We start from the raw sequence: 22480 nt of genomic DNA on the forward strand, positions 1-22480 counted from the left end.
TTATTAGCATTTAAAAGCCTATCTAAAGAACAACGTCGAAAATGCCGGGCGAAAAGACGCTGTACTCTTGCAAAGACGTCTCTCCCCTCCGAGGTCCGTGACCTAAACTCTCTCAGGGAATGGGGGGTTTTACCAACGGCCGACCGCCTTGTGGCGTGAGGCGTGGCGCCCTCCGCCACATGCCCGCAATGCGGTCGCGTCTAAACACTGAACCATGTCTTCCATGAATGTATAGTAGCGCGCACTTTTGGGCGCATGGTTACCAGGATGTTTCAAACAAGCATGCAGTGTAAGTCTAGCCACAGGGATAACATTGTTGTACTCCTAAGGACTATCGGAGCCTTCGTCTTATGGAAACGAAGGGGACTGGCCTACCCGAGGGGACGCCCCCGGAGAGCCATGTTTCCCCTACTACATCAGCTAAGAAACATAATGCATATGCATCTTAACGCAAAACTAGTCATGCAGGGAGAGGAGGCTTTCCTCCGACGGTGGTCTACGCAATTTATTATCGTAAAAAACAGCAGAGTGTTCATGCCTTTCCTCCCCTATTGAGGAGGTGGGCTAGAGCTTGTAGCACTGTGACAGTACAATGTGTATTTTTTTCTTTAGAAACATGTCCTTTTGAGCAATATTGTTCTCGAGCGCGAGAGCAGATTGTCCTCACAGGTGAATGCAAAATATCACGATACGCTGTGAATGACCTCCCCTTGTTTGTTCATATAGCCTTGCTGTTTATTTAAGTTTAATCATCTCGACGTCATGAATGTCCTGTCTTTGTTGTACAATTTTTGCATTGTACGTCACTGCATACGCTATAAGTTCTTTCACTGTATATAACAGTTTGCATTGTACAAACGCATTGTTCACCATTGTCCATTTTTATGCGCGCACAGAAGCTGTGTAAGATATATCCGGAAATGAAATTTTTTTAAACGCCAAGACTGCTATACTTTAATCGGACTTTCCGTTTACCGGGCACAGGTTCGCCCAAATAAACAGTTAAATTCCAACACAAAGTCTCCTGTCTTTGGCCACGTCATGACCCCGTGACAATATGGCTAAAAGGAAAAGAGAACTTGTTTTGTGCTATTATGCAAAGGTAGAGACAAGTTCTGCGAAGAAGATGTATCCTTATTCAGACCTCCCACAGACCCAGTACGCCTGCAAGGGTGGGCACGAAACAGCAAGAGAAAAGACAAGCTTAGAGAGACGTCTGCGGTGTGTTCATGATATTTCGATGATCGCTATGTCAACGTTCAAGGACGTGATAAATGGTGAGGTAGTAGAAATTGATCGCGAACAACTAGCATATTGTTTTTTCTTCAAGCTTGTGAACTCAAACCAATCGGTTGCACAGTACATAGGCGGTGGCTAACTGGGTACGTGATAAAATTTTATGCATTCACTAGGCTGCACCTTTTTCACAGTCACTGAACAAATAACACGGCCTGAAAACAAGACAAACAAAAGCACCTGAAAGTGCGGCGGTGCCAGTAACCACGGTTTAAACCTCACGCAAGAAGTCCGATTTTTTTCTAAGAGTCATTGCCAAAAGAGGCACCGAGAAATGGAAGTTTGCATCCACCTGTCGCTTGTTTTTTGTTCCTTCTTCATGTTAATGTATGCACATTCCGTTTGTCGCAGCTTCCTGATATCAATATGTATTCATATAGAAATGAATTCCTTATGTGTGCACGAACTTCAATTTATCGTAGGCTGATGCTCATTTTTAATTAAGTATTTATGATTCATTGCTTATTTTGTTTTAGATATACTTGTATTTCTTCTTTTTTTACTGCTCACCTACATTCTGCATCAAAACACTTGTCTTTGCGTCTATTTATCTGGTTGTTGTATTTTTATGTGAGCGCTGTAAATATGTATAGATATTGATGTCGTTATACTCACACGCAACTCGGTGGAAAAAAATGATAATAAACTGGTACTGATGCCCTGAGTCTCCTACATCTTCGTTCCATACGCGCTAAATATCCCCCTTGTACATGCTGTTCAGATAAAAATAACCTGGTACCATACTCCGGAAATCAGTTTTTTTCTTTTTTTACAATTTCTCGTTTCCCTGTGTGATGAGCACAGCGAGTTTGTACCGTTACCACAAAGTTTGTCTTCAACGAGAAACACCTGAGAGTGCGGACTCGGAGACGTAAATTCCGCGCGCCATCGAGCGGTCGCTTCCTCTGGCGGCTGTATTGTAAAATATTTCAGCTTTGCCGCCTCGTTCACGACTTCAAGTGTGGCAGCTTGGGCTAGTTGGTATGACATGACGATAGAACAGAACGACGACTAAAATACAAGAGACGTGTCCTTCGTGTCTCTTTTTCGTCATTGTGTTCTCGCGCTATAACTATCGTCGTTCACGACACTAGGAAGACTTTTCAAGTCACTATAGCACAAGTATCATACCGGGAAAGGGAGGGGGCATTTGGAACACTCACTCATCCCTATGGACGGGGCACTTGTAACAACTATTTTTGTACTACCGCTTGTTACCAACATGTGAACTAAGGTGCACTTGCAGCTAACACATAGTTCATTGCCAGGTAACATCCTGCAGTAACACAAAGGACAGAGTCCAGAGGTAACAAGAAGGAATCCTTCCACAGGAAGAGGAAGGAGTTTATAAACATAAAGTAGTGTCCTGCAGGCAACATATAGGATGAGGAAACACAAAGTTCATGTAAGACATTAGTAGGAAACAGACAGTACATTGCCAAGACATCACCAGTGTCATGCAAAGCGTCGGTGCACATGTTACCGGCGCTTCTTCCTTCATGTACACACAATTTTAAAATTTCAGGTAATAAAATTATAGTATAGACATCCCTGATCGCAAATCAACTATTTTGCCTTGTGACAATGTCCGGACAAGGAGCTCTGACGATCGATGCGTCGCACTTTCAGCTACGCAGGCTGTCACCGAAAGCTGCCAGCCGCTCTTAGCCGGTACTTCTCTCACTGATATGTAAGAACACACAATTTCCAGCTGGTAATTTGGAACGTTTTCCTAAACTGACTCCCTGGCACATGCTTTCAGTTAATTGCATTATAATTTCTTCGGGCGTTTTTTTTTAGTTATTGGTAATAATAAACTTGCAAGTCTCTACACGCACGTCCGCGGTATACTGCCAGTAGAAGCCAGAAAAACAGCTCTCGCTCGGTATCACCATTCCGCAATTGCAAGGCTCTCCCTTATCTCCTTCAGGTACAGTTTAAAATAACAGTTAGAAATGTTGCGAAGCTCATGATGAAGAAACTTCAAGCATCGCAACGCAGCTGCGTCGAGAGCGGCCTTACCGAGTGCCTCGTCCCAGCCAGCATTTGAGCTATCGTGCTGGCCAAAATGATGTACATGCTACCGGTGCTTTTTGCTTTAGGTACGCACGATTCTAAACTGTATTAATGACTGTAAAGTACAGTCGAGATATCTCTGAGCCTAAATGAATCAGTTATTCGCGTGTGCGGTGCCCGAACAAGAAGTGACGACGATCGATGTAACCTGCTCACAGCAACGCAGAGTGTCACGGAAAGCTTCCTTACGAGCGTAGCGCTGATTACTTGTCTGACTCGTATGTAAGAACACGCAATTTCGAGTTGGTAATTTGCTACGCCTTAGTAAACCAACACACTGGCATACTTTTTCAGCGGATTTCATTAGTATTTCTTTAGCGGTTTTTTAGTTGCAGGTATTGATTTAACTGCAAATCTGTACACACCAGAAGTATACTGCTATATCATCACTTGCGCGAGGAAAATACACAATATTCAATGGTGTGCGTGCATATGCACCGAACACGTCATCTTAAATCAGACACTGGCAAGTCATCTTAGACAGGACACTGGCAACCTTTCCCAGGAAACGAAGAACCTAATTAAGAAGCGCCAAACTATGAAAGTGTCAAGTACAACAGAAAAAATAGAACTGGCAGAGCTTTCAAAGTTGATTAATAGGCGTAAGGTATGCGATGGAAGAAGGTATAACATGGAAAGAATTGAACACGCTCTGAAAAACGGAGGAAGCATTGAAGCAGTGAAGAGGAAACTTGGAATAGGCAAAAGTCGGATGTATGCACAAAGGGACAAAGAAGGCAAAATAACTACCATTATGAATAGGACAGTTAAAATAGCGGAGTAGTTTCACAGAGACCTGTACAGTAGCCGAGACAACCACGACCTTAATACTATAAGAACTAGCAGTAACCCAGATGACACTTCACCAGTAATGATAGAAGTCAGAAAAGCTTTGGAGAACATACGAAGATGCAAAGCTGCTGGTGAGGATCAGGTAACATCAGATCTGCTGAAATATGGAGGACAGATTGTGTTAGAAAAACTAGCCGCCCTGTTTACGAGGTGTCTTCTGACGGTAAGAAGACAAGGGTCTTGAAAGAACGCTAACATCATCTTAACACATAAGAAAGGAGATGACAAGGACTTGAAGAATTACAGGCCGATCAGCTTGCTCTCTGTAGTATACAAGCTATTTACAAAGGTAATTGCTAACAGATCAAAGAAAACATTAGAATTCAATCAACCAAAGGAACAAGCAGGATTTCAAACAAGCTACTCAACAATTAACCACATTCATACTATCAATCAGGTAATAGAGAAATGCTCAGAATATAACCAACCACTATACATAGCCTTCATAGATTACGAGAAGGCGTTTGATTCAGTAGAAATATCAGCCGTCAAGCAGACACTGCGGAATCAGGGCGCGGATGAAGTATATATAAACATTCTGGAAGAAATCTACAGGGAATCATTATCCACCAGAGAGCTTCGTAAAGAAAGCAACAGAATACCAATCAAGAAGGGTGTAAGGCAGGGGGACACAATCTCCCCAATGCTATTTACCGCATGCTTACAGTAGGTTTTCAGAAGCCTAGAGTGTGAACAGTTAGGGATGAGAGGTAATGGAGAATACCTTAGTAACCTGCGCTTCGCCGATGACATTGCATTGCTGAGTAACTCAGGGGACGAATTTCAACTCATGATTACGGAGTTAGACAAGGAGAGCAGAAAGGTGGGTCTTAAAATTGATCTGCAGAAAACGAAAGTAATGTACAACAACCTCGGAAGGGAGCAGCGCTTCGAGATAGGTAATAGTACACTTGAAGTTGTAAAAGACTATGTCTACTTAGGGCAGGTAATAACCGCAGAGCTGATCCACGAGATCAAAGTAACTAGAATAATAAGAATGTGGTGGAGCACATTCGGCAAGTACTTAAATTATGACAGGTAGATTGCCACTATCCCTCAAGAGGAAGGTATATAACAGATGTATCTTGCCGGTGCTTAGCTACGGATCAGAAGCATGGAGACTTACGAAGAGGGTTTAGCCTAAATTGAGAACGACGCAGCGAGCAATGGAAAGAAAAATGGTAGGTGTAACCTTAAGAGACAAGAATAGAGCAGAGTGGATTAGGTGACAAACGGGGGTTAAGAATATCATAGTCGAAAAAATGAAGAGGAAATGGACATGGGCCAGGCATGTAGCGCGTAGACAGGATAACCGCTGCTCATCAAGGGTAACTAACTGGATTCCTAGAAAAGAGAAGCGGGTTAGGGGGAGACAGAAGGTTAGGTGGGCAGATAAGATTAAGAAGTTTGCGGGTATAAATTGGCAGCAGCAAGCACCGGACCGAGTTAACTGGCGGAACATGGGAGAGGCCTTTGTCCTGCAGTGGACGTAGTCAGGCTGATGATGATGGTGATGAGATGTTGACCTGTAGCAAGTGCGAGAAGCGACCATCAAAGAAGAAAAAATATTGCCAGGCACATCTGACAATGTGTTGCTGCTCCTCCAGTTAATGCGACACTTTTCAAAAGTTCTATGTAGATCTATCGAAAAGCTTTGCGCTCTTGCCAATATTCGCACGTCTTTTAGTGCCTTCTAGCAGCTCGCAACTGTCGAATCAAGACGCAATTTTTATTTGGAAAAGAATATCTCGTCCATCTTGATTGTGCAACTTGTGAACATGAAGTCGAACGGCGTTGTCTTAGGATAATGTTCGTTTTATTACAACCCAACCAACATGTTCTGGCGTGGCTCAGTGAGCATAGTAATCGAATTTGAATTCAAAGGTGGCAAGTTCAAATCCTGTTGTTGGGTGTTTTATTCTGTTCACTTTTTATTTCTACTACGAATGTGCGCAGTATAGCTGATTTAACTTCTGTAATTATTTATTGATAGCGAATCGGCACCCCCCGATTTATACCTGTGAAGATATTTTGCTCAGAGTGCCCAGCGCCTCCTATCGTAATACTAGGCCCGCAAACAGGCATGGCGCTGGACGCTGGTACCCAAAGATGCTGGTTTTTGCAATGGAGCAAGCTTTCTTTAACGCCCGTTTGTCCTTTGACCCCTTTCTCGTTGTGCCTTTTAAAGCTACACCAACCGTTCCCCATTTCTTGATTGAGCTGTTATAGTACCCCTTTGTTTCTCGACCTAGTCTGCTAACTTCGTGCCCCTTAACATTAAACACTCGGTTTTCCATTCCACGACTAAGCCGTCTGTAACACACGTTTTTCGCTTGACCAATTCTGCTCTGTACGCATGCCGTTGCAACTACCATTTTCCATTTGATGACTAAGCTGTTCTCAACGCGTTTGTCTCTTGACCAAGTCTGCTCTCTTCATGTCCCTTAACGTTATAGCTACCGTTTCGCGTTAGCCCCGTCGCAGTGGTGTAGAGGCTAAGGTACTCGGCTGCTGACACGCAGGTTGAGGGATCGAATCCCGGCTGCGGCAGATGCATTTTATATGGAGGCAGAAATGTTGTACGCCCGTGTGTTCAGATTTGGGTGCAGCCTAAAGAACCCCAAATGGTCGCAATTTCCGGAGGCCTGCGCTACGGCGTCTCTAATATTCATATGGTGGTTTCGGGACGTTAAACCCCACATATCTATCTATCTACTGTTTCCCATTACATGAATAAGCTGTCTTTACAACACGCTTGTCCCTTGACCAAATCTGCTCTCTTAGTGCTCTTAACGTAACGTTTAGCATTTCTCATTTCACTACTAAGCTGACTTTCAGACACGCTTGTCGTTCGAGCCACTCTGCTGGCTTCATCTCCCTTAACTTTACACCTACGGTTTTCCATTTCATGGCTTAGCGGTCCTTAACGCACGTTTGCCCCTTGAGCCAATCTGTTCTTGTGTCCCTCGATGTTACACCAACCGTTTCTCTTTCCATGACTAACGTGCCGTCTTCAGTTTAAGCCAAGTTCTCTTACTAAGCTGGCAGCTTCTTATACACAAGAGAGATTCAATTACTGGTAATTGATGGTGCCTTTCCGGTGACAAGCAGGGATCACGGCTTGCCTAAAATATACCGTACTGTCGAATGCAAATTGAATGCCCTTAACAATTAGGAATTTACCACCTTGCGTCCTGTGGTCCTAGCACCATGGTTAGGAAAGGTGAAAATCAATATTTCGCACTCTTCTCGTTTTATTTGGCGGATGCACGCTACAACGATCACCCCTACTGCAACTTTACACTTCATCCTCATTTATAGTGGCTAAGGTACTCGGCTTTTGACCCGCCGATCATAGGATTTATTCCCGGCTGTGGTGACTGCATTTCCGATAGAGGTGAAATTGTTGTATGCCCATGTGCTCAAAATTGGGTGCGGGTTAAAGGACGTCAGGTGGCTGAAATTTCCGCAGCCCTCCACTCCGGCGTCTCTCATAATCATAAGGTGGGATTTGGACGTTAAACCCCACATATCAATCAATCACTTTCTCTCTTTTATGCGTTGCATTGGTTGCGATCAACCGTATACTTTGTTGACTCCTATCTCTGTGGGCAATAACTAAGTTGGTAGTGAAGTATTTTAAAAGTGGTGCTCTGAACTACACCGTTTGCACGACATTTTACATTGGATGAAACGCAACACGTTAGCTTGAAACAAAATAAAAGTCTGCCTTCTTGAGACGTGGGCAAACGCAGCTTGAAGAGCATCAACAGTATGAGTGACACTTTTTGATAGGTACTGTTGCGCCTGGGAGTCCACACCGCAGGTCCATCCCTCTGCAAAGGCAATCTGTGTCAAGGCCAGCGATCGAGCCCGCCTGACGCGATCAACTCAACGGCGTCATCACGCGGTGGTGCCGGTCTGTCTTCGGCGACGCAATGTGAGCTCCCTCAGCTCACGAGCCCGATGAAGCAATCAGCGCCTTCCGGTTAGGCGAGTCTTACGCAATGCGTGGCAACAACACTCGTTCTTGGGTGCAGCCTGACGCACTGGCTCAGGATTTTATTATCAACGCAGCCCAGAGATGGGTCCCCGTTGCAGGATTCTGACATCATGGTCACCGGCGCTTATGGTCGGACGTTGGTGACGCAAAGATCCACACGGTACCTATAAAAAAAGCCAAGTGGCGCATCGCTGGCTGCTGAACTATGTGTCAGAAAAAAGCCGACGTACACGTCAGAGAAGACATCTCGTTGCATAGAGCCCTTTCGCCATCGACGCGGCTGGTGTCGTTGTAAACGACGAGTTTCGTGGCGCCCTTTTTAACCTCGTTGGTGGTGCGCCTTCGTTACAGTGAATGACAGCTGCGGCATCGGCCGGCATCAGCGACATCGACGTGGTGAGTGTCTGATGCTTTCTCCTCAGGTCACGTGACTACTCTAGCGCAGGTTATAGTAGTTTAGAGAAGGGCTGTGTGAAGCATTAGAGTGAGCTTTGATCGTTTCAAGCCAAGCCGAAGCGCTTTGAAACCAAAGTTAGTGCGGAGGGTGTAAACGCGGCAGTGTTCAAATTGTATGCGTGTCTTGCAAGTAGACTTATAGTGGGTACGGCAAGTAGATTCTTAACAAGGGCAGACAGCAAGAGGCTAGTGTGAACGGTGAAGAACGCTAGAGTAAATGAACGTATCGAAATTTGTGAGGAACTTGGCATTACTTTGGGAGGTGCGAAACGAAAGCAAGTGATCGTTGAGATTATGGAGGATGAAGGAGTGTCGGCCGAGGAAGTCGATGAGGCCTGGGCGGATATCAAAGCATGCCGTAAGGAGGCTGAAAAGCGAGAAGTTTGCGAACGTGCAGAAGTCGAAAGGTGCGAACTTTGCGAGCATTAGAAGCACCTCGAGTTGAAACGAATAGAATTGGCAATCCTCCAGTGTTCGCAGGCGCCTAGCGTAGCTTCTGCGATGGTTCAGGTCAGCGGTCATACAATTCGGGACCAACTGCCACCGTTCGTAGTTGGCAAAGACATGGCGAATTATCTCATCAAGTTCGAACACGTGTGTGAGCGAAAGGCCTTGGAGTGGCCTCTTTCGGCGCAAAACCGGTTAGCTCTTTTTCCCGGCGAAGTGTCCGACGTGAAAACGTGCTTGTCGAAGGAAGCGTTCGAGAGCTGTAATGAGCTTAAGAAAGTGTTCTTGAGACATTATAAGCTGTCAACCAACGCTTTTTTGGAAAGGTTCCAGTGCGCATAAATGGCAATGAGTCACATGTTGACTTCGCGTTTTGTCCTAAATGCGATTCAATTGAATGGCTCATGGACGAAGGTGTTTATGACGACCGCGATAAAGTGGTGGGATGTATAACATTGGAGCAATTCTACCGCTGCATCGAGGAGGACGTCAAGCTTTGGCTGCACGACAAACTTTGTGAAGTACAGGTAAACCAGGCAGCAGAGTTAGCTGAGGAGCATTATACTCGCCGAAAGTTACATAGCAGGGCAGTTCACGTTGAAATGAATGAAAGGAAAAAGGGCTTTTCAAAGAAACTTTATGAACGGAAGCCCACTCCACACCGTAATTTCAGAAAGGACCCGTCTCCTATGAAGGACAATGTCGGGGAAGGGCAAACGCAAGCGGAGAAATCTAGTGAGGTACCTAAAAAAAGCGCACTTATACCACACGGGCGTTTGAATCACGGAAGCCGCTAATCTGCTACAACTTCAAAAAGGAAGGGCACATCGCGATAAACTGTAAGCAAAAGTTTGCTTTCGCAACAATCTGATAATCGGAAAAGAACATGTGGTTGTTAGAGCCGTATCTCCAAAAAATTAGTGTGAATGGGAAAACCTGTCGTGCACTTCGAGACTGAACGGCAACTATGGACGTTGTCCATTCTTCGTTGGTGTCTGCAGATGACTTTACAGAAAAATGCGCGTGGATCAGGCAAGTCACCGAGGAGCATAGTGCTTGCTTACCAATCGCTTAGGTTGTCATTGAAAGCCCGTTTGGTGCGCTTCGCACCGAAGCGCCTGTGTCTGCCACGCGTCCATCGTTTTCTTTACCTTTTTTCTTATAACTCAGACTAGCTTCTCAAAGAGCAGGGTGAATCGTTCTGCTCCATTTTAGCGTACACGGCCCTTCCGCGAACGCAAGCACGGAAGCTTTCGCAGGCACTTGATCTTGTTCATTGTTGTCAAACACCACCTGCAGAGGCTGCTGATCTGCGTGACCTTGGCGGCAAGTCGAAGGAACCTAAGACAGGCAATTCTCCTTGTGACTCATTTCGACAGTCACTCGAGCGGCCCGTCGCCCCAGCGACTGGCGCAGTCTCTGTCGGCAGAGGAGAAGACATGGCGCCATTGATTCAGAGCGAGAGGGAAGCGACGCTCTCGCCTATAGCGGAAAGTTGAAGTGAGCTTTCGAGGATTCATCGAGAAACGCTCATTCGAGAGCATCGGGAGGATCTTTCGCCTAAAGCGCTATTGGAAAGCGTAAACTTCGAAAAAAAGGAAAGCAATGTTTCTTTTTTTTTGAGAAGGCAGGGCTCATATATCGGTGCTACACAAATGCGCAAGGTCGCAAGTATGAGCAGCTCTTGGTGCCACAAAAGGATCATCGCCAACAATTGAAACTGGCGCATGGAAATGCGTAGGCAGGGCATCTCGGCGTAAAGAAGACCAAGGCTAGAGTTTCCCTCGACCTTTACTGGTCGAAACGCTGGAAGGATATGGAAGACTTTTTACGCTCATGCAACACTTATCAGAGAGTCGGGAAATCCACGGACAAGTGAAAGGCACCCATGAAGCTTGATCGAATTATCACAGAACCTTTTCGGCGCGTAGTGATTGATATCGTCGGGCCATTGTAAGAGTCAAGGCAAAGTTGTCGGTACATCCTGACGGCCCTCTGTGTAGCCACGAAATTTCTGGAAGCGCTACTACTTAAGGAGCTCAATTCTGCTCATGTCGTGGATGCACTTCTATCTTTATTTGCATGCGTCGGATTTCCTTCTGAATTCTAATGCGACGTCTTCACGAGCTGCCTTACCTCTACCTTTTTAAATAAATGCGGAATAAAAGTAGTGCACAGCTCGATGCATCACCCGCAATCTAATACGGTAGAGCGTATGTACTCCGTTCTGAAACGAATACAGAGAACTTTTTGCTACGAGCACAAAGTGGACAAGAAAGCCTGTAGTCCTCCCGCTATGTTCACTTTGAGATCAGCTCCTCATGCGAGAAGTGGTTTTCGCCCTGCAGAGCTTGTGTATGGCAAGAGCTTGAGAACACCATTTCGAATGCTATGCGAGTCCTAGGAGGGATTCAATGAGGACCCTAGTGTAGTTGCGTATGTTCTAGACCTCCTTCAGAGGCTTGGAAAAACGAAAGATCTTGTGGAAAGCCACATAAAAGCTTCACAAGTATTGTCGAAGGAGTACTACGGCAGATCGCCGAAGAAACGCACCTTTGAAGTGGGTAGTCAGGTAACGCTGCTGCGGCCATCCAAAAGGAACAACCTTGAAGTTCATTGGGAAGGGCCTGCCAAAGTAATATTGAAGCATTCTGATACCAAAAATGAAGTGAAATTAGTAAGGTGGCGGAACAAAGTTTACCTCAGTAAACTGATGAAACCATACGTTCAACATCAAGTGGTCGTAAATCTGCTTTTGCATGCTTCGGAGAAAGGGTGAGCAGAAATTTTTAACTCTAGTCAAAAGGGAACAGAGATAATCTTGGAGCAGTCGAACCAAGAGCCCATGTTATGTGAAGTCTAGAAGGAGGACCTGAAAAGGATTGTTTCCGAGTTTGAAGACGTGTTTTTGGACCATTCCGGAAACACGACGGTGATCGAACACGATATCGAGTTAACTTGTGAGGAGCCAATTCGTAGCTAGCCGTATCGATGTTCCCCTGTGCAAACGCAGATCATGAAAGAGAAGATCGATAAAATGCTGGAGTTCGAAGTGAGAGTACCGTGCGAGGGGGACTATACATCAACTCTAATATTGGTTCAAGTTCTGGGAAAAGATTCAAGGCCATGCATCGATTATCAGCGTTTTAACGCCATAACTCCAGAACAAACTTACCCGATACAAAACCTAGAGAAGAGGGTTCATAACTGTGTCACCATCGAGCTATATTTCCACGTTAGACCTTGTGCGACGGCATTGGTAAGTCTCCCTTACGGAGCGCGCTAGCCGCTATGCCACATTTGTTTCTCCATTCGGAACGTATCGTGCACTTTAGCTGAGTTTTAGATTGAAGAGTGCACCTTTTTGTTTTTTCAGGCCTAATGGACCGCGTTAATAAAGGCCTCTTTGAGTTTGCTATGCCGTATCTTGACGATGCCGCCATCTTCTCAAACAACATGTTGAGCATTTACGCAATTGTTGAGCATTTAAGAACATGTTGAGCATTTACGCGTCGTGCTGAACAGTTTGAAAGTAGCTGGTCTTACTGTGAAACCTGCTAAATGTCACCTCGGGTGCTGCGAGGTGTCTTACCTTCGACTCGTTGTGGGGTGAGGTCGGCGTAGACTTTCAGAAATTAAGATAGCCACTGTCGCGAGCTACCCACGACCAACAACAAAACCTTAAATGAGGGCATTCTTGGGCCTAGCTGGATGCTATCAGCATTACGTGCAAAACTACTCTAGCATTGCCAGCCCTCTAACTAACGCACTTTGAAAGTCCGCGCCGATTAAAGTAGTATGGGACTCAGAAACGGAGAAAGTGTTTTGCAAGCTGAAACAGGCCCTAAGCAAAAAGCCCATTCTCATAGCACCCGATGTCTCTAAGAGATTTGTCATTGAATGCGACGCGAGTGTTCACAACATGGGAGCTATATTGTGTCAGGAGGACAGTGCTGGTAACGAAAAACCAGTTTTGTATTTAGGTCAAAAACTCAGCTGCATGAAAGATGCATACAGTACTTCTGGAAAAGAATGCGCTTGCCTCGTGTGGGCGGTTCAAGAGCTAGGCCGTTATGTCTCCGGTTCAGCGTTTGTGGTGAAACGAACCACTGTTCTCTAACCTGGTTAAATAACATGTCACCTAAAAGGGGCTAGTTAATGATGTGTAGCATTATACTCCAACAGCACAACTTTGACGTTCGCTACAAAAAAAAGGAAAGCTAAACGCTAATAGAGAAGCATTGAGCCATGCGTCTTAATTAGTACCTTCTCCACCTGTCCGTCTCTCACTGATGGTTCGGGGCAAAATTTTGTCCTCATTACGGCCTTAGTTGAGCGCTCTCGTCTAGAGTGATTTCGAGGGGCCAACTTTATGTTGTATTGTCTTTCATTACGTTGTTGTACGTGTAAAAATTCGAGTTCTCATTTGAAGAGTCTTGTGTCCCACGTGTGCCTCTTGATGTTAAGGGAAAGTAATTGTGATAAACACCTGGCTAGGTATATGTTGTACTATACTTTGTCTGGTCTTCTGTCGGCTAAGCGAGGCACTTGCTTGTGTCGTCTGTTGTCTGTTGTCGAACCATTCTTGAGAAGTTCCAGAACCATCGGCAAGTGCTGAGACCGAAATCATCAGAAGAGACGAGAGAAGCTAGCCGACAAGTAAGTTGTGGCGACAAGCCTGTGGAACTGGGATCCGTCCTCAAGAATGAGATGTGTTCATGGAACTGAGCCTAGAGCTACATTCTCCCCATAGCTCAAAAGGCGAACCTCGAGAACCCTGGCGAACGAGCGCGCCTGAAATTCGAGCCACGTGAAAGCAGCTCGTCTTTCCGGCGCATGTCTGATGGCGGGGATGCTGTTGCGCGTGGGAGTCCACACCGAACTTCAATGCCTCTGCAGAGCCATTCTGTGTCAAGGCCAGCGATCGAGCCCACCTGACGCGATCAACTTAACGACGTCATCACGCGGTGGAACCAGTCTGTCTTAGGCAATGCACACAGAGTTCCTCAGCCCACGAGCCCGATGAAGCAATCGGCACCTTCCAGTCTAGTGAGTCTTACGAAATGCGCGGCAACCTCACTCGTCCTTGGGTGCAACCTCGTGCAGCGGCTCCGGATTTGATGATCAACGGAGCCCAGTGGCGGGTCCCCATCGGAGCATTCTGGCATCATGGCCAGTGGCGCTTCTGGTTGAACGTTGGTGACGCAAAGATCGACCCGGTGCCTACAAAAAAAAAACCAAGCGGCACATCACCAGCAGTTGACCTATGAGTCAGAGAGAAGCTGACGTGTGCGTCAGAGAAGACATCTCGTTGCTTTGAGCACTTTAGCTGTCGGCGCTGCCGGTGTCCTTGTAAGTGGCGAGTTTCGTGGCACCCTTTGCAACCTCGTCGGCGGTGTGCCTTCGTAACACTACCTTTCCTCGAAGAAGAATTCAGGGCGGTGGCACTGTTAAAGTTTTCGGTAAGAGTCTCCATGAAAAGCTTTATGCCGTGACCAACTGTAAATTTGGTTTTGAGCAGCCGAGGTGTGCACGTGGCGTAGTAGTAGGCGCATTCAATCGATAACCGTGGCATCAATAGTCCTATTTACCAGTTGCAAAGCTCACAGAAAGTTTGTTTCTTGATATCTTAGTCACCTACCTGCCGAATAATTTGTGAGCGTGAACTCCTTAACTAGATTGATGTCAGTAATGACCTTTTGTTTAACCCGAAGCGTTGAGCGTCATGCTTTTCTCTTGAGAACATGTTTTAACGAGCGCTTGCTGGCCAAAAAAAAAACTCAGTTGCAGTGTAGAATGGTTATGTACTTCTAGCCGAAATGTTGCCTGTCTTGGTTACGTTTTAGGGCTTGATAAAGGGCATGCGCGAAAATATTTGCTTTTCACAAGGGTTTTACACTCCGCACCTCAGAAAAGAAACATGAAAATAAAAATGACTGACGAGATGTACTTCAACTGGTATAGCTCATGACAGCAAAGATGAAGCGCCCGAGCAACACACGAGGACAGATAGTGCTCTGTTCTCTTGTGCCAATTTGCACGGCTATTTTTTCTTTACCCTAATCCGCTCTACAAGTTCAAGCAGCTGTTACAAAAATCGAGCTCCTCAGTCTTCTACATTTGCTGAATGGATAGCTATTTCGATGATATGCCTGAGCATCTCGTGAACGCCAAATCCTGCATAGCGCCTAAACGCCGCATGCGCACAGAGTACAGAAGTAGACTTTTTTTACATATTAACATGATACATATATGAACTATGTTTATCAGGATTGAAAAAATAACAAGCAGATATTAGAGGGTAATTTCGTCATATGTCGAACGTCCTTTGCAGGTAAAGTATCACCTTCGAGAACCTGGGAACTACAGGGTTTGCCGCTGACTTCAATCCAAGTGCCAGCTTAAATAATCCACACGCCATTAGAATATTATGAGCGCCAAGCTATTTTTTTCTGTGCCAAACATCATTCCAAGTGCCAACATATTTAATCCAAGCGCCAACTCGGTTAGGCCGCGTGCCAGTGAGTTTATTTCAAGTGCCACCTTGTTTAATTCCATTGCCATTGGCTTTAATTCAGGTGCCAGTCACTTTATTATTTGCTTAAGAAACACATGGTTTACCAATTTATAAACTGCAAAAGTCTGTATAAACATGAAGTGATTGGGAGAACTTTTCGCTCACATATACATGCTAGCGCTTATGAAAGAAGTGCAGTGTTTTTTTTTTTCGCTAATGTTTGTTGTCATTGCTTAAAAAAACAGTGCGTATTACTGCATTTAGTGGTACTGAATGCATTTGCTCCCAGAGTCCATGTTAGTGTATGCTTCATCGCTACTCCATTCTTCCGGATAATCATCTACAATATCGCATATGCAGAGAGTCACGCAGTCTGTTCAGCAATCGGCTTTTGGCTGATTATTCGCTGAGGCGTTCGCAGACATCTGCTCAGCCTGGTGAGAACGATGGCGACCGACAGATGATAGACACCTGTTCTTCAAATAATGAATGTTCATTTAAAACAAAATTGCATTTATATGGGTTCGGGTAGAGTTATGTTTTTTTAAGCATCGAAGGAGATACTTCCGTCTTCATACAACAGGTGACGCTAGTGTTTCTAAAGTGTGTTTGCTTGGAACACGGGTATTTCATCTGATACTCAGGTTTTGTTTGATTAAAAAAGATCTCAGCTAATACGAATGTAAATTATATCTTCCGTTGTCCCAATCAGGATCATGAGTTTATGTTTTATGTGTACTGCAAGTAGAAAACGTTTTCGAATAAGCTCTACTTCGCTCTACCCTGTGAAGATCTTCTAATTTCTGAATTGACCAATCACTACTCACGGCCAGGTTTTTCACATCTTGTCATGCATACCGGCACTCCAATAACCATAATTTGTCATCAGCATTACAAGATTTGTACTGTTCATGTAATACTATACAAAGAAAAATATATATGTGAGCTTTAGTGACAGACACAAAATATTCCTTAGCATTTTCCTCCTATTTCGTTTGTTGCAACTAAAATGATTTCACCCGGGCTAAGCATTCATATACAAACTAGTACAAAGCCAAGTACCAACTCGGCGCAAGCGAACGACAGCAGTCATTTTTATTTTTCACGTATATTAGTGGTGAATACAAATATTAATTATTCGTTATACATTGCAACTAATATTTTGTTGCGACTGTAGTTTGGAAAATGCATTTCAATTGTGCTGCCATTTTTAGGCCCCATATTTTGATTTTTGCAGTAATTAAACATACTGGCACCCCAATCAAGCCATTCACTATAGGAATAAAGATGTAGCACTTCGAATAAACTCATCAGCACGCGGCCTAATCGAGTTGACGCTCCGAATTAATATGTTGGCGCTTGAAATAAATGTTCGGTGCGTAGAATAAATAGCATGGCGCTCAGAATATTTCAATCGTGGGTGAATTATTCAGGCTGGCACTTGGGATAAAGTGATAAAAAAAACCTGTAGTTGCGATAGTTGGCCAACATGAACACAATAAAATTTTACCCCTCTAAATAAAGCAACCTTGCTTAGTTAAACAGAACACAGAAGTAAAACAAAAATGAGCGAACTCAAAGAAAAATTCAGAATAAGAACGAGCAAGTAGTGTTCCCTGGATACGCTGTAAAGGTTTTGTCAAAATAACGGTGAATATACTAGCAGCTCTTTTTTCAAACTTATGACCGTCAACATATCGACTGGCCATTAATTTCAAATGACGACATGATTTTACATTTTGATGTGTTTCCCATCATTTCAAATTACAAGCAAACCGTCAAGTTCATGATATTTACGTCAAAATAACTAAATGTCGCCATTTGCAAATGACGGTATTCATTTATCATATCGACGTGTTTTAGTGAACGTCATACGAACTGAACTGTCTGATTGACAACCTTTGACCGTCAAAAGTTGTCAATTTTAGATGAGAGCAATCACTAATTAGATTAGTTGAGCGTCTCTTTGTCAAATAAAACTTTTATTAGACCATCAATGTAGCATTTTCTTCGTAAGCTGACAGCAGGCTCTGAATGCTTGGTCGATATTGGCTCATGAGAACAAGTGTATTTTGTGTCATAATGAATTGTAATGCAGTCTGCATCGCCATGCCACTGTCAGTAGATATGGGTAGCATTGCACAAAATATGCAACCAAAGCTTTTGTGAATACTTGCGCATTTATTCTTGGAAGTATTTTGAGAAGGCTGATCACCCTTTGAGCTACTCCACTGACTCTGCCTTTACCGCAGCGTTTACTCGGGATGATCTGCCCCTTGTACCTGGGAACGAAAGTAGAATGACAAAATAAATCCATGCTCCATAAACTGTGCCAATTACATACTTGGGCTTCAGAAGTAAGACGCCGGAAATGTGTCAACTTCATTAAATTGCGTGATACAGACACTGCATTAAAAATTAAAGAACACCAGACAGAATTTTGTGCAACAAATGTAATGGTTTTTGTCACATGCCGAAAATAGGAGAACATATAAAACAGAAAACAATAATACATTACAATATTGCAAAAATTGTGCTTTTATAAATAACGCTAAACGTGCAGCTATCACAAATTTTCGCCAAGGCGAAAAATAAAGATAAAATGAGTAACCTATCAGGGTCTTGAAAGACTAGCACCTTCACATTACAAAAACATGTTATCATTAAAATTGATTGAACAAGCGAAATTTTATGAATAATTTATAGTGACACAGTTTCACTTGTGTGCTTAAAGTTTTAGGTGCCATCTAGGTAGGCAACACAAAAATCTTTTGCAAAATAATATGGCTCGTTACCTACAACTCACATTGACTTATACCTGCACAAATATTTTTTAGCATGATCGGAAATGGTTGAAAATTGATCGGGTACGCTTCATTTGAAATGACCCAATACATTTGACTTGGGCACCGAAATAGTTGGGACACTTGGCTTAAAATGACCCAGGTGCAACAAAAAATAGACATGTACCACCTGTCAGTGGACATAGCTTTATGAACAGATGTTGCAGGAAAAATGAATAGAAACCAACGTTGAGCAGCAACAAACTATCATATGCTTCTTGAAAAAGACATCCTTACTAGGAAAAGAAATAGGAACGCAGAATGCAGTTCAAGTTTGCTGGTATAGGCACAATTTTATGAGACAAGCCAAATATTGCGTTAAATGGCAAAATTTAAAGGTGAACGCCTTCGACAGAAACCTTTTTGGCTGGGTCTTTATACTTACAGTGGCTGGTGAACCTATAGATTCATATAAATGGAAAAAAACACTGAACTTTAGCATTTTGAGATAGCCTCGTTCACAAATTTTAGGTGCATCCTACCTGCGATACATTAGTGAAGCAGGTTAAGACTGCATAAAGTCCTCTCATCATCTGCATATAACAAAGTTTACAGATTAAGTCAGGCCATAGAAAAACAATATTTCCGTTGAAAACATCACGAACATGCATTGTCGCTTGAGACGACCTTTCCAGAAGCGTACTTGTCTTCTTGAAGGCAGAAGACATGTTTGCTTGTCAAAACGTTTGCTCCAGAGACACTCCACGTTCTCGAGTTTTCCATCTCTATCTTTCCAAAAACTTTCGCCTTGAATATCAAGCTTAGCTACACAAGTCAAGTTTTGAGCAAAACGCACGTTAAAGAACCCCAGATGGTCGAAATTTCCGGAGCCCTCCACTACGGCGTCTCTCATAATCATATAGTGGTTTTGGGACGTTAAGCCTTACAAATATATCAATCAATCAAGTTTTGAGCAAAAATATGTATATGACAAACTTGATGAGGTGTTGATATGACAGCTAGATGAGGTGGTGCTGGCATTCTGTACAGGCTCTCTCCAGCTGCATGCCGAGAATTCACAAGCAAAAAATTAGCTAGACTCGTTACAAAAATTGTAATAACCAGACATACCTATCTAAATTACACATCATAACCAAACTTCTAAGGGCCGCCTTGGATTGTTCAACATAAGCAGCTGATAACGCAGTTTTTATTACAAGCCTACGCACTGTTAAAGGAGAAAAAACACATGACAAAATAAAAGATAAAAAGAAGACGACGTTTCGGCTTTCATAAAGGGCTCCTTCACAATAAGGCCAAGCAACTCTGGTTTGGGTGCATGGGCAGAGTTGGCCTGGACACCAAATTTGAGGTACTAGTTATGAAGACAATTTAGAATCTCGTCTGTCTTTACAAATGAAATGCACGTGTAACTATAAATGGTAAAACAAGTAGACTAAATAAAAACACTTGTGAGATATTGAGTACATACTTCGCTTGGCAGTGTGAAAGTTGCAGTTACGTCCATGAGCAAATATGCTTGAAGTTGACCGGTCTACACCAGAAGGTGTCTGTTGACCCTTCAGACCAGGCCTGTGAATCAAAAACGATAGAACCTATTAGCAGTCAGTGAATAATGTCTATTACACAGTTGCATGCAGTAACTTGCATACAAACTTGCAAGCACTTGACACATCTCCTAGAGTCCTCCTAAACCTACTGCGTTTTAAGTGCTTGCACATGTCGATAATGCTGCACTTAACTCTAGTTGGTCAATTTTGACGAAGTGATAACGGCTGGTTTCATAAGCAGTAACTTTTCTTTTAAATAATTCAGTCATCCCACGCGCACGATGGCTCTTGTACAATGTTTCTCAAAATATGCTCTCTTTTTCCCATTTTAGTCTTTTTTCCACGACGTAATTAGGCTTCTATTTGCATTTACATGCTAAGGTCACTTTCGATTGCGATTCACGAATCAGGCTAGAATTGCCCGATCGCAATGATAGCAACGTCTGCCTTTTAGGGCGGCTAGTGGTCGAGAACCAGAGTAAGAAATTTCGGAAGAGGTGGAGTTTTCAGCCACAGTACTAGACAAAAAACTATTTCTGGTTGACGTATAACTTCACGAATTCCGGGCTGTATCGTCCACAATATTCAGTTCCTCAGAAAAGTAATGATCATCATGGGCTTATAGCGCAGGTATTATAACGAACAGATAAAAAGAAAGAGCAAAAAGTGCTTACAAAATATCTTCGCCTCAATGTATTGAGTGGTACATAAGATAATAACGCGCACGACCAATCTATTCTTGTCCTTGCACCGTTAAGCACTTTCAATCGATCGAAAGTGCGGAATATGTGCAATAAACATGCGCTAATGCTCCTCGTACGTTCACGTTTTCTCTTTTTTTTTTCACAGAAAGAGAACTTTTTTTTTTATCATTAGACAAGCTGACGCCTGAAAATTGCTGCGCGTAGTTCAGCCTAGGCGCGAAAGCACTTTCAAAGGCAGCGGTGTTGGGCTGACTCCAACGGTGCGTGCACGTCGCTCAAATGCATACTGCAAGTAGAGAATTCATACAGACGCGCTAAAAAATTCAACTCTACAACCTGCGCAAACTAGCGCTTGCTTCTTTTCAACTTGCAAACTAGGTGACGTGTTACAGCCATGGATAGCCGAAGGATGTACACAGACGATATAGGTATATGAGCATGCTCACCCTGCACCTGCATTTAGGCTGGATCGTCGAGCACAACGCGCGTTACACGGGCCCTCGGTCTTTCCAATACACCACGCAAGAAATAGGACAAATAGGCGCACCAAGCTGAAAGCATCTTCCTGACGCAAAAAAAAAAGAACGCACAAAGGTCGAAGAGAGAGGAAGGAACAGGTTGGCAATGCATGCACTGGCAACGCAAGCCGCGGCGGCGTTATTTCTATATTCGCGTGGAGGGGTGACCTGAAAGGGCGCGGGAGAGAGTGGGGTGTCACATGACGTGTGGTAGCCAACCGAAGCGCACTGGAAGCTTTTCTTCCTTTGTGGTTCTCATCCCTGCTTCTCTCCGTTCGCTAAATGACGATGGAGCACCCGTCTTTTGCGTTTGACGCCGATGACTCGTCAAAATTGATAAAGAGATGGTTGTCAAAATGACGGCCCCTTTTTACAGTGTATACAACGGTTTATTGCGCAGAATGTATATAACAGAGGCCTAGTTAGATGACTCATATTGTCACCGTTTGTCTACTGCACCACGGCAATCATTGTCAAACAAATTTATAAATAAATAATAAAGAATAAGAAACCGAAGATATCCAGCCATTGGGCATTCGTTCTGGGCCTGGAAGAATACTGCTCGCAATTATGTCGCAATGCTGACGTTTCGTGATATTGGTTCTTCTTAAGAAGAAGGTCGCTTTGTGAGAAAAAACAACGCTAGTCATCTCGTAAACACGTCGTGTGCGACAGTGCCGTGTATCTTTGATGTATTTTGCTCTCTGGTCCGGTGGTTTTACTGTTGTTCTAAAGTGTCATTGGTACTCATGAGCATCAGTTAACCTTAGCGTTAACCTCACTCGTACTTATTCATGCACTTAGGGTTACTCAAACACACAATAATTGAACATTTGCTCAATCACACTCTGTATTGTCACAGGGCCGTGACGTGAACAAAAAAAGCCAGACTCCATGTTCACATGAAACTGTTTATTGGGCCGATGTTGTGGCCAAGAAAGAGGAGGTTAGATTATAAGAACACACAGGCACTGATAGCGGTGAACTGAGTGTCGGCCGGCGATGAACTGACAAGCGTTGAAGCGCGTCTGCCTTCATACATGTGGCACCGAACAATCAATCTATTGGCCGCGTAGGTTCCAGAATAACTTGTAATAACCGCGAAGTGAGCGTAATCTTCACAAAACGATATGTTATAATTGTGAACCTTGTAGTAAAATGGGGCACAGTTTGCGCTGAACATTTAAGACAGGCTTGGTGGCCAAAAACCATTTGAAACAGAATTTGAAATAAAAACGTGCACGGCAGTATATTTTT

At 43.8% G+C, this 22480-nt stretch overlaps 2 protein-coding genes across 5 annotated transcripts in view; one reads left to right on the forward strand and one right to left on the reverse strand.

Annotated features, from left to right (window-relative positions):
* The window catches only part of LOC119165924 (ATP-binding cassette sub-family C member 2), a 1429043-nt gene that overhangs the window by 565284 nt on the left and 841279 nt on the right, over positions 1-22480 (forward strand). The window lies entirely within an intron of this gene.
* Positions 17809-22119, reverse strand: LOC119165925 (uncharacterized). The gene is made up of 5 exons (XM_075882597.1): positions 22115-22119; positions 21152-21391; positions 19923-20023; positions 19427-19491; positions 17809-17929 (listed from the first exon to the last, which is right to left on the reverse strand). Exons 1-5 carry the CDS (start codon positions 22117-22119, stop codon positions 17903-17905), a joined length of 438 nt encoding a protein of 145 aa, XP_075738712.1. The 3' UTR covers positions 17809-17902.

This window comes from Rhipicephalus microplus, unplaced genomic scaffold (genome assembly GCF_043290135.1).
Source record: "Rhipicephalus microplus isolate Deutch F79 unplaced genomic scaffold, USDA_Rmic scaffold_13, whole genome shotgun sequence".
NCBI classification, from domain to species: Eukaryota; Metazoa; Arthropoda; class Arachnida; order Ixodida; family Ixodidae; genus Rhipicephalus; species Rhipicephalus microplus.

Excerpts from the sequence above, each read along its gene's own strand:
- LOC119165925 (XM_075882597.1), bottom strand. Across the intron at positions 20,024-21,151 it reads AGCCTAAATGCAGGTGCAGG|GCCTGGTCTGAAGGGTCAAC; the intron begins GTGAGCATGCTC and ends TTTGATTCACAG. Across the intron at positions 19,492-19,922 it reads CTTTCACACTGCCAAGCGAA|CTGGAGAGAGCCTGTACAGA; the intron begins GTATGTACTCAA and ends CTCGGCATGCAG.